General features: G+C 25.9%; 1 protein-coding gene across 3 annotated transcripts in view; it reads right to left on the bottom strand.

Annotated features, from left to right (window-relative positions):
• Positions 1–2,922: 2,922 nt before the first annotated feature.
• Positions 2,923–20,213, bottom strand: part of LOC112597693 (zinc transporter 2-like) — a 34,142-nt gene continuing 16,851 nt past the window's right edge. For 2 of the 3 annotated variants that reach the window (XM_025343858.1, XM_025343861.1), the window contains exons 2-7: positions 9,577–9,803; positions 6,664–6,777; positions 6,294–6,594; positions 5,107–5,290; positions 3,528–3,768; positions 2,923–3,276 (exon numbers count right to left, since the gene is read on the bottom strand). In XM_025343858.1, coding sequence (XP_025199643.1) covers positions 3,131–3,276; positions 3,528–3,768; positions 5,107–5,290; positions 6,294–6,594; positions 6,664–6,777; positions 9,577–9,803 — 1,213 coding nt within the window. In that variant the 3' untranslated portion in view covers positions 2,923–3,130. Of the gene's footprint in view, positions 3,277–3,527; positions 3,769–5,106; positions 5,291–6,293; positions 6,595–6,663; positions 6,778–9,576; positions 9,804–10,056; positions 10,310–20,213 lie in introns of those variants that run through there. The other variant, XM_025343859.1, reaches the window with a different exon arrangement.

Here is a 20,213-nt window from a genome sequence, read left to right as displayed (position 1 = left end):
CATAGAAAAACGAGTATAATATAAAAACAATAATATCATGCATAATGATGGGCGAAAAATATGATGCGCTGCCGTATGCCGATCGAGTGAATTGCGAGAAAAAAACAAATCGCTATCACATTCCGACTGGCAAATACCTGTGTAAAGGACGCGAGGGGTGACGTTTAATTTTTTTTTCGAAAATTTCGCATCGTACACCTCGTGTGACCGTCAGATACTATACGATACGTCATCAGCGTCATCTGTCGCGGCTCAGAGTTCTGCACAAAAGGTTTCGAGTCCCGTACGTGCACGACCGCGACCAATGGCGTCCGATAATCCGCACCAAGTCGGCGACGGACCTTTGCAGCGGTGCCATTGCGATTATCCACAACCGCCGGACGCCGATCTCATAACTGTGGCGGCCGTTGTTGATTCCGCGGCAGAAGCGGAAGCGCAACGGATACGGAAGCAGCGGCAGCGGCGTGCCGTTGAAAACGAGGCGACTAACGATGGTGCGGCGCGAAAGTCCTTTTGGAAACAGTTCACGACGTTCGTAACGGATTGCGCGACGTGTGTCGGACGCAACGCCAGCCGTCTGTGTCCGGACTATTGTCGGTGAATAATTCGTTTACATAATATTAAAATACTATCATATAGGTTATCTAAACGGCATGTGATCCAATTAACGCGAGACACTCATTATTTCAGAAAATATTTCTTTTACATAATTTTCAGCCATTACTAAAGAACATTAAAAAAAAAAAAAAACCATTATATTGTTTACAATTCTTTAAGTGTTTTTCTCTTTTAAATGATAACTCACATTTTTAATTGCATCTATTATTCAAAGTATTATGATCTATAAAAATCGAATTTCAGAAAACAGTAGTTATTATAAAATTTAAATGACCGTACTAGTGGAACGTCATTTTGCGGGATATTTATATGTATCCATCGTCTACACTTTAAATAACCACTTATAACTTATAAGCTACTAAAAATTTGATTTTTAAGTATCAAATGACCCCGAAAAATATTCTACTATGGATAAGGAATTAAAAATATAGGTATGTTTTATAAGAACATTTTAACGATGACGTTAAGAAAAAATGAATATACATTTTCAAAATTGTTAAATTTTTTGAAATAATGAATGTTTTACGAATATTAATCATCCGCTATACGCTATTACAGTACACAGAATTGTATAAAACATATTGTTACCACTTACTGAGATGAGCTGATTTTACTGTAAATTTTGTTTCTATAGTGTGAAATATGAAAATGTTGTAATTTGTTGATATTTATTTTTTCTTATTATAAATACAAATGATTATTAGTTCTTAAGTTATAATTATAGTTGATACCTATACCTATTTAAAATTATTTTAGATTTTGTGCGGAGCTAGGAATGTATTATTGATTTCACAATGATATATTATCCCAAGCTGATTTTGTAAACGTTTAGTATTATTATTTTTTTTTTTTTTTATACAATAAGACTGAAAATCAATATGGGTTTTTATTTGTTACTCTGCTATAAAAAAAAAGTACTTTATAAATATATAATATTAACTATTATACTTAGTAGGTAATCCAGTTCAAACAATAAAAATACGTTAAAAAAAAAATTAAACAATAATAATTATATTATATAATTGTATCAGTCTTGTCAAACAGTTTAAATTTTTAAAGTATTATATCCTAAATTTTAGCTATAATCCAGGATTAAGATTTATTGATTGAGTACCTATTTCCGAATTTATATACAATGCTATAAATTTAAATATTTTCCTTACTCCGCTCAGTCATATACAATATAAAAAGTAAAAACGTTCAGTTTAATGCTAGTAAAGTATTGAAATATGCTTAACTAAACATTTTGTACAACTAAATTTTTAAATTATAATATGTATGAATTTTTACTAAAATTTAAATTTATATGTCTTATGATTTATATTTATATTTTGTAATAATATAGTACTATTTTTAGATAACTACATTTTTATGGCGATTGACAATTGTAATATTAAACAAAATTATTTATTTTTATTTTTTTTAAGTTAATTTATTAATTAGGAATATGTTCCATTAAAATATACAAATTATAATTAATTTAAAATATAATAAATTTAATACAAATCATTATTATCTTCTTTAAAATTATTGCAAAGTCAATAATTAGTAAATTAATTTGTACATCTACTAGATTCAAAATAAATACATTTTTAAGTTTTTATTTATGGCAAATTTTTTTTTTTTTGCAATTTAACACACATTGACTTTGTAAAGTCAATTTATTTGTCGACTATTTAATGTAACTACAATAATGTACTATCATATGAGCGGATTCAAAACATTTTAGAAATCTAATGGTTACTATATTATAGATACATATTACGAGACTAAATTATGCATATAAATATATTAGATTTTGCTAATTTAAATCTATTTAATAGATACATATATTTATATATTTGAAAATTAAAAAAAAAATAATTGGTATTATTTTATTAAACAGTTAAACGTATTATGATATAGACAATTTAAATTATTTTATTTTAATCATTATTAAAAATATATACGTTTACTAATAACTTATAAGTTATATTTTATTAGATTTTCGAACTTGACAGTTAGTTCTGATAAATACATTCATTGTAGCATTATTTAATGAATTTACAAGTCGTAAATATACAATAAAAGTTAAGTATATAACCAAAAAATTAAATTTGTCTAAAATTATAAATTCCAATCATAATTTTTTATAATATCAGCATTCATTATAAACATTAACTAAATAACAATTATCGTTTAAAAATAACCAACAGTTACTCGGTTTATAATCTATACTAATTGCATACATATGATTTATATATATTATATTTATAATATACATAATATATATATAAGACATAAACACATAAAAATATGTATAACAATAATAATATGCGCATGGGGTGATAAATACATATAGGTATGGTATTTAGTATTCTCACAGTAAAGAATCGATGGTTAAAATATGTTTTATATACATGGTGTAATAAATTATAATATTATAATAGGAAATTATAATAAACACGTTAGGTGACAATTTTTGGTGGGGGAGGGTTGTGACAGTTACAGTTGCGAATGGGCAACCATTTGATCAGCACTTTGGTGGCTGACATTGTTTGCAATTCTCCATCTGAGTTTCGAATTCTTCGATTTGTAGTGTGCAATCAAAAAAGTTGTACTTTTTGTACATCTTGCGTGAAGCTTCTTTTAGTACTGTAGTAGTGTTCGCACCAGGCTCTGTATAAATAGAATACATAGATGAATTAATAATTGAATTACCCAGATCCTATTATATAAGTATGTTGTATAATGTATATACAATAAATCATATTATACAGTGACATTTTTTTGCAACGGTCACCGAGGAAATCATAAGCAATACGTTAAAAAACAATTTAAAGTCTTCCATTTGACATCGGTAAGTGACCATTACTAAACACTTATCACTGTATGGTATGTGTATAAACGATCTTTATGATTATACTCACTGACTGCCAGATGGGCGGCTAATGCGATTTTGTCTGGACTCAGAGCCCATACCCTAAGATTATGCACCCTAACCACGCCGTCGATGCTCATAAATGTTTCTAGGACATCTACAAAATTTACACCTTTTGGCATGCCTTCCATCAAAACTATCATGGTATCCCGGAGTATATTAAATGTAGTGACCAATACCAGTAAGGAAAACAAGAATGTACATATTGGATCTACGATTTTCCAATCAGGCTGAAAAATTAAATAATTATTAGTATACATATTTATCTTTTAATCTATTCTAGTAAATACAGCGATAAACATGGTTGGGTTATATATGATTTAAAATGAAATATGTATTCGTAATTTAAGACATTTTATTATTCATTGTTCAAGTACTAGTGATTTAAATTCCAAGTTAAAAAATATCTTCGATACATTTTTTTGCACCTATTTATATTACTTAAACAAAGAATCAATAAATATGTATTTTTTTAAAAGTACTATCTATTAAGAAGTATTAATGCAGTGTTATAATATAGTATTGATACTTTTTTCGAAAAATTAAAAAACATTTTTTTTTTTTTTTTTTTTAATTTAGCGAGATATAAGACAAACTTAAAGGATCAACGAGTATAACAATATTGAAATGTAATACAAATTAACGTTCACGATTGTTTAACGGTATAAAATAAAAACCAATATTCACAATGTATAAAACAATAATTTAAATCGATGACTGTCAAATATATGTGACTTATTTATTAATATTTTACTAGTAGAATACTATTTATATGTTATATAACCTTAGTTCACGTACAAGGTTTAAACTAACTGCACGTGGCAAATCCAAGTAACAGATTTATATTATGAATCCCGAAACGTACATATATTTATATATATACTTACACGCGTATAAAGTTAATTTAAGTGACCGTATACAGAGAATACAAATATTTTATGAGTCCATTTAAACATATTGCAAACAAACCATCCATTATTGAATTAATTAAAATTAATACATTTGCTAGTGTTGGTTTACACGTTTTGTATTACGCAGTAAATAAAAAGTTAATTTTGTGTTACATTTTTAAAAGAATTATATACAATATTACGTAAAACTTATATTTTTACACTTTACTTATAAACTACAATGTGGGGATAATTTTTTATCAAAATAAAAAAAATTATGTAACGTGACGGAGTAATCGTTATTTGGATTGTTATACACCGCATAACGCTTGGTATCTATCATTTTGTGGATCAGTAACATAAAACGAGTTTAACAATATAATAATATGACAGGATAAAATTGTATATAGGCACGGAGACTCAAAATTCTACGCACGCTGATAAAAATTAAATTTCAACACTTTTAGAAAATTCATGGTATAATAATAATAATAATAATAATCCATTATTATTATACACTGTTATAATTTCCCGACGAGTTAGATAAGAGTACAAAAAAAAAAAAAAAGAATCAAATACCGGTGAGGAATTTTATGTGTATTAAGTATTCAACGAGCGTTAAACAGAATACGTGCTGGATAGCACGTATTTTCTCTTAATATAGTTACCTATACTTACTCTAAAGTATACGATAACAGCGGCAATCAACACGCCAAGGCTCTGAATAATGTCTCCGAGGACGTGTATGTAGGCTGCTCTAACATTGATGTTGGAACTGCTTCGGCCGGTAGCCTCGTGGCTGTGCGATTCGAGACTGCCGCCACCGTGAGAGTGTGAGTGCTGGTGAAGCGTCAAGCCCATACTGTAACAACACAAACGCGTAAAAGCCACTTTAAAAGCGAAACTCATTTTAAAATATTATTACGTTTTTAAACATCGTGTTGTTATTGTATTTGGGACCCCAAGTTTTAATAAATTAATAGCAATATTTTTAATTTAAACTTGACGATAATATGAATAATTTTCATAAAAATCTATAGACATATGCGTTATAATTTTATAACGATGTCTACACATCATTATACACATCATTCTGTCGGTGAAATCATTTTTACATATTATTTGAGTCAAAAAACGAATTAGTTGAATATTTTTGCAAAATAACTTAAAAAGTTGCATGGTTACTATTTTAATATTTATATACATTATACATTTTATTTTATTGTTTTTTTTCCCCGTTTATATATAAGTATAAATATTGTCAAATACCTTCACTATCATACGTATTTTATACTTATTGTAAAAAAAATATTTTATAGATTGTATAGTTCAGTAATAAATAATAATAAATTAAATGTCAATAGTCTACATTTTATTCTTTTTGCAAGTTGGTTATTAATGATTATTAATTATAAATATTCCTACAGATAGTAACGGCCATCCGTTTGTTAAAAAAAATGATACAACAAAAATAAAAAAAAAACCTTTGGGCATTAAATCATTGTTTTTGAAATGTTATTTACACATCATTTATTCGCAAATTTTTTTTATATAGATATAATGTACACTAAATGAAAATATGCCACAATTTTTTTTTTTTTCATCTCAAGGCAACTATCGAACTATTGTATTGTCGCATGTATTGTTTCCTTTCGGCGGCTCTTACTCTTAATCGTTTAATTAAATTAGAATTTTCCTAAACCTTCACGGCCAGTTACAGTCGTTTAATACGTTCGAATAATTGTACTGATCGATTTATCGATCGATCGACAATGGCGCGATGATAACGATAACGACAATAATAACAATCTGTCGATCGTGTAAAATATCGAATATCGATTTTCAATACATTCTATCATACTCACACCAAGTTGACGCACAGCCCGACGGCGGACGTGATGAGCATGATGTCGGCGTCGATCGTGTACGTCATGTCCGTGAGACGCTCGACGGCCAAGTACAACAGCACGCCGGTGACCACCCAGATGAGGAGAACAGACGTGAGGGCGCCCAACACTTCGGCCCTGTACCACCCGAACGGCATCGACTGCGTGGCCGGTCTCGAGGCCACCCATATGGCGCAGAGCGATATCATGAAACTGGCGAAGTCCGTGAGCAGATGTGACGCGTCTGTCGCGATCGCCAAACTACTCGACAAGTACCCTCCTGCTCGACGTGATACGATTTAATTACTGACGACACGGACGGAACAACAACAACAATTGGGCAACTTACCGACTCCCTCGCCGACCATGAACAACAGACATAGTACGCTGGCAAATATGAGTTTTCTTCTGGCCTTCTGACTGCTCGACGTACTCTCTCGGTTCGGATGACAGTGTTCGTTGACTACGAATTACAAACGGGTTCGCTGTTATTGGGATGCGGGTTCGAGGTTTAAATACTGATTTTACACTAATACCTAATAATATAATGTTAACCGGCAGATTTTGGGCATAAGGCGTAAAATCTAACGAGCCAGCGACTTAACGTGTGACACGATGAGCTTTGTGGGGTGCTAAGACGTGATAGTGTTTAAATTAAAATAATAATAATTCTTCGATCATATTATATACATATAAATATATGTTTTATATTCTGCGAATACGTTTTATTTAATATCTTCATGTTTGGGTTTATTATATTATATTATATGATACGGAGAGATTTTCCAAGCATCAACGCCCATTTTTTCTTCAATAAAGTATAGTTATTTAGAATTTATTTTTTTTTTTTGGAAATCGATTACTCAGAAATGTAGAAACGAGTTTTTGAAAACAGAAATTTATATTTCCACAGAACACTTCTTGTGCGCTATAAAAATTCTCAAAATTTTTAAAATATCTGTCTTAAGCAATTCCTTGAAAAAATTCAACAAAAGTTCTTACGTTTTCTTTCGTTTAAATGTTCTATAGCAAGAGAACCCCATTTTTCGTACACTCCACTACTATCAATTATTAACCTTGAAACTTTAGAACAACGTCGTTTGCGATTAGATTTGTATTTTTCGTATAAACTTTTTTCAGGAAATGTAGACTGCCCTGAGTTCCTAAGTCGTTTCTCCTTCCATGCCCCTACTCGTAACTCCCGGTCTAAAAACACTTTTTATCTAAACACAGAAGTAACTAATTATGTAACCAATACTCCCCATCATAGAATTATGAAAACTATAAATAAATTAAATATTGATCTGTTCATATCACCAAACTTCTATTCATTCAAAAATTATTGTAATTTCTTACTTCGTAATTCATAGCTATAAGTATATTAATAATAATTAATATTTTGCTTTATTGTTTTTCTCTATAAGTATTCTGTTATTTGTATATTATTTTAACGATCGATTGTTTTTTATTATTATCATGTATGTAATTGGGCCTGGCCCGTTTAAAATTTAAATAAATAAATAAATAAATATGGCTTTTAAGAGGACGCTAAACAGGACATTTTTGTCTCCGTCTTACTATTGCGTAACATAGCAAATGTACGCTCAGAATATCAGATTTAGCTTCATTAGTTTAAAAATTGAAGTGAATTCACCTAAAATGAAACTTGATGGATAAGAATATTTTCTGTGTTTGTGTGCGAGTTTTTACGATAGTTCAATTTTTTAAATGAGTTATGATAATTTTTAACTTATTATATTTTACATATGCAAAACTTGCTAAAAAAATTGAAACATCGTATAAAACCAACATACAAACAGATTATCTTCTTATCATCAAGTTTTATTATAGATCGGTTCACTCTAATTTTTAAACTAACGAAACTAATTTGCTGAATGTAAATTTGCTATGTTCGCAATTTTAACTTATAAGGCAGAGGCAACAAATATCTGTGTAGTGTCCTCTTAAGTAAAAATCAGCATTTGAATAAATTCAATATTAAATTAAAAATGGAAGTGAACATTCTTGGTGAATCACTCTGTATATATGTATTAAAGAATTTAAATATTTCGTATCATAAGAAAATTAGTGTCTTACAAAAAAAAACAAATTAAAATTATAATATTACTATAATATTGCTTACAGTAGCAACCATAATATTGTACACACATTTTACAACTCATAAGTAAATGTATAAGCTTTGCTTTAAAGGTTAGTTTAGGTTAGATTATTTTCTAAGATTTTTCTTCCTTATAGGTCTTTAATTTTTTAATTTGACTAGGAAAGAATAAAGAAGTCTTTCTTTTTCCAAACATAATGATGTATTACGTATACAATATATGAATTATATTGATAAAAATTAAATAAGAAAATATAGAAACTTAATACAACTAAATAAAACATGATAAATTCCAAATTTTTTTACACAAACACTCGTCCCATTTGTGTTCCAAGATAATTATTCATTTTAAACAAATTGAAAAAAACCGCAATAAAATCGGTGCAGTCGTTAAGGCGTTTCACAATACTCACACACATGACGGCATAACCGTTATGTAGGATTTAGTTTGATTTAGTAATGATCATATAATAAACTCGTTCCATTGCTTGCATATCCAGAATTTTTATTTATTATAAAAATGGTCTTTTAATGAAATATATTATCAGAATAAAAAATAGATATATTGCATTAAATTATCAATAAATTTGTTACATTCGTTTAATCTAATCTGGTGTTGTAACTATATTATATATTAAACATTATACAGTAAACAGTATATTTTTAATAAAATGTTCAATAGTTTAAAGTGTTATTCAAAACACTTTGCAACTTGATATTTAATTTGTTTTGTTTTTTTAATAATGCTTAAATCCTAATGAATGATTAAAATACTAGAAAATTTAAATTTTTTCACATTAAAATATATTACTTATTATTGGTTTTGGTTATTGGTACATGGTATTGTAATATGCCTAAATTATTTCATATAGAACAATACATTGAGCATTTTCTACGTAGAAATAATTTTTTTTTTTTTCATTAATATAATTTTTTTATGATCATTTAAAAATAGTTTATTTCTATGAATTCCAAAATTATTGTCTCATTATTAATACTTATATGAAGAAATTTAATAAAATTGCGTCTCCAGGTTTGTTGATTCATTATTTAATATTTTTAATAACTATAGACGTTTATCTATTTATATGTATTATAAAATATGTATGTAATTTGTTAGCTAGACCATTGACTGGCACTTACAGATTGTAATTGATGATTTTCCGTCTATCGGGTCCGGGGTTTCGTGGTTGGAATTGCTGTCGTCGGCAGATACCAGAGTGGCGCAACAGCCAGACGGTTTGCCATGTATACAGTAAACTTTACCAGAACTGTTTGACGGTTGCCGTACAAAAGCTCCAGTCATTGTTGGTGTCGTGCTCATGAACACGTCTTCATTAACGGACCCGTACTTGGAACTTTCACCTAACCTGAAAAAAAATCAAAACGATAAATATTATTTCACAATGTTATGATGAACACGGCGCGCATATCGAAATATCAACGTTTATTGACATTTTATCAAATAAAAACCGTATATATCGTGACAATAAACGAATAATATAATGCACAAGAAAAAACTTGTGTATATAAAACGGATAGATTCAAATACTAGAACATGACGCGTATAATATAGTAACGGAAAATATTAAATATTAAAGCATTTGCGCGATCGTTTCTTACAGTGGAAGAAATTCGTTTTCCATGGCGCATTAGGATCGGTAATTCACTGTGTAAAACTGCAGCAAAACCGATATATATATATATATATTTATAATAATAATTATATTATTATATTATTATTATTGCCAAGACCGAAGAACTTCGATGTACAATGATAGAACGAAACACTTTGCGCACAATCGCAATATAGCGTAACAGTTATCTACGTTATGCTACAATCGAAATTGAATTAATATTCATTTCGAGACAAGAAATGCGTTCAACAAGTTCCATTTTTCAATAACTACTATATTTACCGATGGAATTGGTCCGATAAGCATTCTAATATTTAATATATAATAAAGTAGAAAAAAAAAATATTTAAATTGTTTTCTATGTTGTTATCTATACTAATTATGATGACACAACCCTGGAGGGGGTTTCGATTCCACCCAAGAACTACGTTGCCGTTGTGCTCGAGATTTGAGATTAAAACACACCTGTCGGTATTATAACAGTATTAATACTATATTTGTTTTGTATTATTTGAGATTATTTTCATTCAGATCCGAATAAGTATAACAGTAAATAAAACTTTACAGTGGCTCTCAAATATGCTTTTCTTACTTTATGTAGGTAATATTTTAAGTAACGCGGCAACGCATCGCGTATTTTTAGAATCCACATGAAAATGATATATGATACGAATAACCTTTGGTTTTCATTATCAATACTGTTTGGCCCGTTTAAATGTTTATCTTAAAATTTTAAATTAGTTTCTATTTTTTTTTCACATAAATTAAACAAATCTAAATAATGATACTGATGTACCTATATGTAAACCGATCAAATAATTTCTAAAGAAAAAAAATATAATAAATTATTATTATACTATTATACTATTGTTTAAGGGTGACGACTGTGTACCTAATATTTGTTTATTTAAAAGTATGAACTATAAATAACAAATAAAAAAAATAGGTGTATGTGTTATTGAATGACAATAGTATTGTGTTCATGAATAAATTATAAATTAATAATTATTCGTCGTACAAAAACGATAAAAAAATAATAAATGAGTTCAACAGGTATTACAAGTATTAGTACATTAGTACTCGAATAATATTTTGCACTTTGTATTTGACTTTGTCAATGTCATAAATGTTATTATTGTATATAACGAACTAAAAACTCTATTGTTTATTTAAATAAAATAATAAATAAATAAATAAGAATAGTGTGGCACTTGTGTTATAAAGTACATTTAGCTTCTTGTATTTTAATGAAAAAACTGTTAATTTTAATTAAAAAAATTAAAAACAATATTAACATACTTAACACTTATAATAATACTTGTACTTAGTATTATATTTGATATAGTGTTTTAAAAATGTAATGAATACAATATAATATTTATTTGAATGTTAAACTCTATCACAGTGTATACCTACTCATTTTTGTAAGAGAAAAAATGTATAATATTTTACTTATAATTAAACATATGATTAAGAGTTATTACTTCAAAACTATAAGTATTTGTATAATATAGAAACAAATATTTAAATTATGGACTATTATAGCATTAACTATCATGAAGTAGGTAAGTATTATTATAGATTAATATTAAAAAGAATCTTTATAGTAAATACTAATCTTATAAGTAAAAGTATACTTGGGTGTATAATAGAACAATTAGATAAATAAAAATAGTTGATTGGTATACAAATCAATACCTAGAGCCATAAAAATAATAACTAAGAAAATAAATGTTTTTATTTAAGTTAACTATAGAGACTAGGTATGCATTTTATGAAAATTGATATAAAGTAATAGGTATATAATATATATATATATATATATATATATATGTATCAAAATGACCATTAATTTAAAAACAACTATTACATAAATTACACATAACAATGGCCCAGTTAATAATAGTGTTAAAGCTTTCTGTACATCGTAAAGGTTTTGTAGCCTAAGCTACCATTTAAATAATAAGTTCGTAATAAAACAATCCAAAATCGATTAGTTCAATGATTAGATCGTGATACTATGTTTTCAAAATATCTCGTATTCGACATTGGATTTAATAGTCCATGACCAAAATTTCGACAGAAATTTTTATATTAACTTCAGACACTAACCTTGACCGGAAACGTCAACGCTACGCTAATTTTCATTTGCATAAAGATTTTCAAAGGATTTGAGAAAAATATAAATAATTAAATTAAAGGTAATTTTAATAGTATTCTAAAGAGACTCATGACACAAGAAGGTAGATTATTATTACTTTTGTAGTTTTAATATTTTAATAACTAATTATGTGTAAATTGAACATTTTACGAGTGGTTTGTATTTAAAGAAACAAAAATTTAAAAAATATTCCTATTTAGTATTATATAAGGTATGTAGATACTTAGTGTTCTACTAAACGCTAACATTATTTGCAAAATATTTACGTACATATGATTTAATACATTAATTTTAAATTTAATTACATCAATAATTAGTACAATTGAAATAATATAAACAAATAGGCAAATACAGTTGTTACACATTAAAAACAAAATGTGATAATACTTGTTTAATAATTAATAAAATATTTACATAATACTACAAATAGCAACATTAGAGTAGTTAATAGTCAATACAAGGTTATTATATTTGAATAAAAAAAAAGATTTTATAACAGTATTTTTATTCAAATTATTATTTATTATTATATAATTTAAAATATGACTAGGAAACATTTTATTTTATTAGTTTAAGTAAATGCCATGTTATTATTTCATAATTTAAATTTAATTATCTTAATAATATAATACTTGTATTATATTGTAAAACATGATATGGTACAACATTCGTAAAGGTAATGCAAAGATTATGATATCAACATTTTAATATGTCTATTGTATATTATAAGCTTTTTAATCATATCTATATATATATATATTTATAATTCGTTTTATAAAAATTACTTACAACTCAATAAATGTATATTTAACAAAGACGAAGAGAGAATATGAAAGATTCATTATAAATACAGACAGATTTATGCTGCGTCTACTCAACTTCTTGCTTTAACTAATAGCTATATTATTGTTTTAAATTTAAAATTACATTTTTTAAATTTAATTAACTGTAATAAATCAACTAAAAATTTTCATATCTTGATTATCAAACTAATTAATACTATCGTTGAAAATCAAGCGCATAACTTTGTTTGGAGAAGGACGAGCCCTGTTCTCTGAACTTTGTGATGTTTCGTACTTATGTTACAAAATATACATAATTCTTAAATTCTCACTTAAAACTATCTCAAAAAAAAATTTTATTATTTTAACTATCTATTAAGATTATATTTTTGAAATTACTTTGTATGTAATATTTTCAGCTATTTATAAGGTTTGAATAAAATTATACTATTATTAGTAAGCACTTTTTATAAAACTATATTTAAGTATTTAAATAAAACAATTATTTAAAAGTTAGCTTCTGCTGATTTCTATTATGACTTTTGGTTATTGTTTATAAGATTAGAAACTTAGTTAAGAATCACAATGACTAAGCATAGACTTATTATTGGTTTAGCACTTTTAAATATACAACTTCGTACACCGCAATGAATATATTAACGTAAATATAGTTTTTTGAATGCTTTATTTAAAGAGCTATAGATTTTATTATTTAGAAATATTTTAATTTTATTATACTGTATTTTGTATATATGAAACATTTTATAAATAAAAAATTGTAGTTATATTTTTAGCAATACATTTTATATTCTAAGTCTACTTTGTTAATAAAAGTCAAAATAATTTCAAATTCAAAGCATTGTTTTTTCTTTAATCAGGATGGTGTTTTTAGTAAAAACAATTCCTTTTTTTATTATTTAAACTTTGTCAAAAATAAATAAATATATATTAAAAGATTGATTGAAATAACATATATAAAATTTATGATTTTCTACTAAATATATATATACATATATTTATATATTTGTAAAATACAAAAGATTTTTGTACTAAATAAAAAGCATAGATGACTGATCAACAATCACTATACGCTGAATATTTCTCACAAAATAACCGAACAATGTTATATAACCACAAACTATCATAATTATTAAAAATATATCGTATATGAATTATAATAACTGTTCGTATCCCATTATTTCACCGTAATTAAAAAAAAAAAAACATTTAAATTTTAAACAAAAAGCTACATGTTACTTTTATAACAAAATAATGTCATGAATTCATAATATTAAGTTATCATGAATACCACTTCAATAATTATAATTAGTAAATTATTATTCTTAATTATTTACCAAAAATATAAAATTATTTACTTTAAAATTAATGTCATGCTTAAAAAAGTTTTTATCAGCAAACAATTACTTAAGTTATTAAATTTAATACACATGAACAATGTGATTTATGAAAGTATTAACCTTATTTCAAGACTCATCCAATTTACAAGAGCTCTCTGTATACTATTATTATTTATTATAATACAATCTATAAATATAAATATAAATATTAGCAAAAGGATCATTTCCTCGAAATATTTAAAGATTACTTAATCTTAAACGAAAGTCAAGGATGAACACTTACTTTCAACTAGTTTAAATTAGGCTAGTTAAAATTAATAAGTAAAAGTATTTAAAGATTACAAATAAATAGTGTAATAAAAAGATCTTATGCTATTTTCTCCTTTTTTATATCGGTTAAATACATAATTACTATTGAAAACAATACTTTTAGCAAGCTAAATATAGAAATTATTATTTAAAGTACATTTATCGAATTGAATTTTAATTATATTTATAATTATATATAAAATATAACAAAAACTAATTGGACATTTTTAAAAACCGTGTGAAATGTAAGTACTTTTCATTTTCTTTTAAATAAACCCAATAAAGTATGAACAAAATTACTTCAGTGTTCCAATATAACCTATTGCAAGACATAAAAAACATTTACTAAAATATAGTTTAAATTTTAAAATTTAAATTAACAAATATAGAATATACACTTATTGGCTTCAATATATTTTTTAGAAACTTTTTTTAGAATTCTTAAGAATTTTTTAAATACCAATTAGAAAAATAATTAATACATTTTTTGTGCACGGGTGAATATAGAAACAAAAAAAAAAAAAACGCTGCAGATATTTTCTTTATATTTATATATAATATGTATACATACTAATAAATATAAAAATATTAATTATTCATTATGTTAATGTTATTGCCACTTTTAACGATTAAATAGGTAGTTAATTCGATTAATAGGCTATAATATTTACTTGTAAATTACATATCTACTCGTCAATTCATCTGTTTAAGTTCAATTATACTTTTCAGTTTATCACATAAATATAAAATACTCTATTTAAAAATATATGATAAATTGAATTATGTATATTATATATATATATATATATATATATATATATATATATATATCAATTGCAGCTGCTAGTAACTAATGGCAATTTTATTAGTCGTTATTTTTTTATTTATATGAAAATAAGCTATAAAATTGAACGGATAAATCGATAACATAATAATAATTGTATATTGTTGTTAATCGCATAAAATTATATTGTAATATTATTGAATATCGGTCAATATTAATAAAATAAATAGTAAATTCGAAAAATTTGTTAGGAGTCAAATAAAAAATAAGAACTTTGACATATTTTTCTGCAGCGCTGCAATTAATAATTAATAGGTACGTAAAAAGCGGACAACTACACATTATAGTAAAATAAAATATATAAATTTCTCACCGGTTTTGTTTTGAATTTCTATATTATATATGATATGAATATAATCAGTTTTTGTGCTCCTACATGGACCACAAGCAATAATTCGTGTATTTTTCAAATAATGTCATTACAATATTATGTTCAAAAAAAGAAAAACTAATGTGTGTGCGGCTTGTTTTTGCGACCTACACATAATATCATATACTCAATTAAATTAAAACACTTTCTATGAGCATGGCTGTAGTCACGTATTGATAACACGATAGGTGCGATAAACAAGCAAAAATAGCCACTATAACGTATCTATGCATAGTATTATATACGTATATATTATCAGTAATAAAGCCACAAGAATTCATAATAATATACTCGTGAAATATCATAAAGAAGATAGAACGCGGTGGTGGTGGAGAACGATTGGAAACAATATATTATGATGTGACGGTTGTGGTTGCCGTCAGTATTGTTGATTATCCATTTTATATATACATATATATATACAAACACTAGAACAGCAATTTATCAAATTTAAGTTAAAATATTTGTAACAATATAAGATCATATGATAGATTAGCCTAAAATATTACAAAACATAAATTTATAAGTCCAACAAATTGTCAAATTGCAAATCATTTTATACTAAACATACCATAATTATATTAAATTAATTTCTACTGACCTATTTGTATAAGATATTAATTATTTCAATACACTTTTAATAAGTGCTATATATTTCATAAAATAATTATATATTATATTATATATTAATATAAGCCCCATTGCTGGAAGTATTTTTCTTGTTACTATTTATCATAATTATTATTTTTTTTTATGATATATATATATATATATTTTTTTTTTTTACATTTATACTTATTTAAAAAATAATTATCTTCATTTAGGTATTACCTAATGTGTTTAACAAATAAATTTTTGTAATTGGAATTTATTTTTGTAATTAAGAAATTATTATTATTATTATTAATTTTCACACGACCTAATAATGGTCATAATATAACACCATAGTATCATAATATTTTTACAACATTATGGTATTAAGTTACACTCAGCAAGTAAAAACTGGTCTAAATGGGTATATTTCCCTAGGAAGCTTTAAAAAAAAAAAATAATACTGTATATGTTATGTATTTTTATTACAATGTTTAGTCTTTAAGAGGACGCCATATTCTGTCTTAAATGCATATAACATAGTAAATTTGCACTCGGTAGAATCCATTTTAAATTATTAGCTTTAACATTGGAGTAAATTTACCTAAAAGTTTATCTATTAAAGTCTATGAGATGTCTTGGATAATATTCTTACCTTTAAGTTTGATATTAGATAAATTTACTTTAATAATGGAGCTAACAATATAAAATGGATTCTGCTGAACGCAAATTTACGAAGTTGTACCTATATAGCAAGACGGAGACAGCACATGCGGGTGTGGTGTATGTACTCTTAATATACTCATTACTCAATATGATAAATATATAGACTATAGATTAATCATTTTGTTTTATCCACATATAGTAAAATATCATTCACTATAGTCATTCCTATATATCGATATAGATTAACTTTAAAAAATCCATTCAACCACATAAAATAAACTATTTTATATACTTTTATAAATATTATTGTTTTATAATATGTATATTAACAATTAAATAAAAGTTGGATAATTATTATTTTGATTATTATACAATTGTTGATCTTTGTTCAACTCATTTTATTTTAGAAATTAAAATATAGCATTAAAAAAAAAAAAAAATAAGTATTTAATAAAATTTAAAAAAGATAATCAATAGGTAAAGTTAGTTTTTTTCTATTATAAAAATATTAAATGTTTATTATTTTTAGCTATAATTTGTATTTTACAATAGCTAATATTCGCGGTAAAAAGATCAATAGTTTTAAAAGTAATTCAATAGTATAAAATAAAAAATTAAACCTCCCTTGAAATTTAGCTAAATATCTACCTATGAGTGCATTACTCCATGTTACTCCATATGTGTCCTTATTATAAGGTGACTGTAGTCTGTACATTATATATTGCTGCATCATTCCTATTAATAAAGACGCCAGAGACACATCACGTGCATGTATTATAGGTAACTACATAAAGAAATCTATTTAAAAATTTGACTGAAGCGATTATTTGGTCAGTATTTGTATAATTAACACCGCATCTGATCTAGTTACCACGACTCGTAGTTAACTCGTAGTCGTCAGCGTTTCTATATGCAAACATGGTAAAAAATATATAAATATGTACTTAAAATGAGAGTGTATTATAAAAAAGCATATAATACACATGCATAGTATATGTTGAAGTTTGATTAGACGCGGTTCCGGATGGTAGAGAATTCATGGTATACAAATATGTAAGCAAATTAAATGGAATTATAGGCGTATTCAATCGACACTGACAAAATAAGGTAAGTGGGTTAATAATACTAAATTATCGGACGTCGATAATTCGTCGATCCTGACCGGACTTCCAGCTATAGCTTATCATGATTCTTAGACATACCAATGGGGGAGAAAGCTATAAATTAACCAAGTTATTTTACAATATATTATCTAAAATATTAATTCTAATTGAACTGAAAAAAAATATTTACTGCAAATTTAATATCAGGTTTAATAAACGATGAGAGTAAAAAACAATGAATTAATATAGATAATAAAAACTACGTGATTGTTACTGTAGATCGATTAGAAAAATTATCCACGATGTGATCATACTTCAATTAAAATTATAATTTCATCTACCTACCTACTAAATCGTGCTTTTTCAATTACAAATGCAAACGAACATATATTTTTGTATGTTTAAGAACTGCTATATACTAGAATTTATTGCACTATATATTGACAGTAAACATTTAACAAAATCGAAATCTATATGAAATAAATAATAACTTATTAAATTTAGATAGCGTATTTAAATTGTAAATAGAGTATGGAGTTAAAATAAAATGTAAACGTACAAAAATTCCTTTTATAAATACATGAACATTTAAAAACATCTTAAATATGCAACTTTAATAAATTATAAGATGTCTAAAAAAGAACGCCGGATCTAAAACTGCTATAGATCAAATTTATTAATGCAAAAATAACAACAACAAAAAATAACATTCTCTTCAGAATAAGTTGATGTTAAACATCAAAAATAATATCGAGCATATCACATATGGCTCGCCAACCAGCCCTACACGCGATCACTCAGTCCATGAAATTTTTCATCACTCGGTCATATATCGTCACATCAAGTGCGTGACGACCAAACTCACTCACTTCGATCTTGCGATTTGACACTGTGTGATATTTTTCTAAGAAAATACAGTAAATTACGAGTTTACCAGAACAAACTATGCAATTTTTTGCATCTTTAAGAAGAAATTGTTTTCTACGAACTTGGTGGGGCAATAATATGTGATCGGATGATAAATAATTTCACGGACCGAGTGATTGCATGTAGGGCTAGTAGTGGGGGCCATATATGCCCGATATTATTTTTCATGTTTAAATATCAACCTCTTCTGAAGAAAATTATATGTTTTTTTTTTTGTCATTTTTAGAAAAATAAATTTGATTTATTGCAGTTTTAAATCTGGCGTTTTTTTTTCTGAGACACCTTATATAACTTAAAAATACCTACTTCAAATACGTTCCGAGCTAATTTTTATCTCATCAAAATATATAGACATGAGATTAGAGAGTTTACCAATAATTACATCTGAATTGTATATAATATTGGTAGTATCATAACACACAATTAATTTAATATTTTCTTATAATACTTTTAAGTCATATTTGTTCATTAAATTGTAATTGTGAATTATTCTTATTACATTTTTAACTCAATGATTAACAAATCGTGTAAGACTATTATCGAATAAAAGTTTGTAATGCTAAAGATTAATACAATTTGACCGTAAAAAAATCAATTCTTAATATACATTTTTAGTAGTCAAATTAAATTTATTCGTATTTAAATAACATTGACAGAATTCACTATAATTCAAATACATAAAAGATAGAAAACTTTATCGAGTACAAATTTCGAAAATCCATCAGTTAAGAAACCGCTCTGCTTTACAGTATAGGTTTCGAGTGTACTTTGTCATTTAGTAGATAAATGTATGATGAATGTATTAAACTTAAATAATAGTACATTAAAACGAGTAATAATTATATGTATTTACTACCATATTAATAAAATAATATTAAAATCTAAAATAAAACCGTAATTTTTTTTGTTTTTTCCGATTATTTTAAAAATTACTAAGAAATTTCTACTTTTGACTTCCTCTACCAAGTACAAAATATAAACTAGATTCAAATTTTTACCAGAAACCTGAGAATCTTTCCGAATTTGATTATA

This window comes from Melanaphis sacchari, unplaced genomic scaffold (genome assembly GCF_002803265.2).
Source record: "Melanaphis sacchari strain LSU unplaced genomic scaffold, SCAv2.0 Contig43_pilon_pilon, whole genome shotgun sequence".
Classification (NCBI taxonomy): Eukaryota; Metazoa; Arthropoda; class Insecta; order Hemiptera; family Aphididae; genus Melanaphis; species Melanaphis sacchari.
This window is presented reverse-complemented; position numbering and strand designations above follow the sequence as displayed.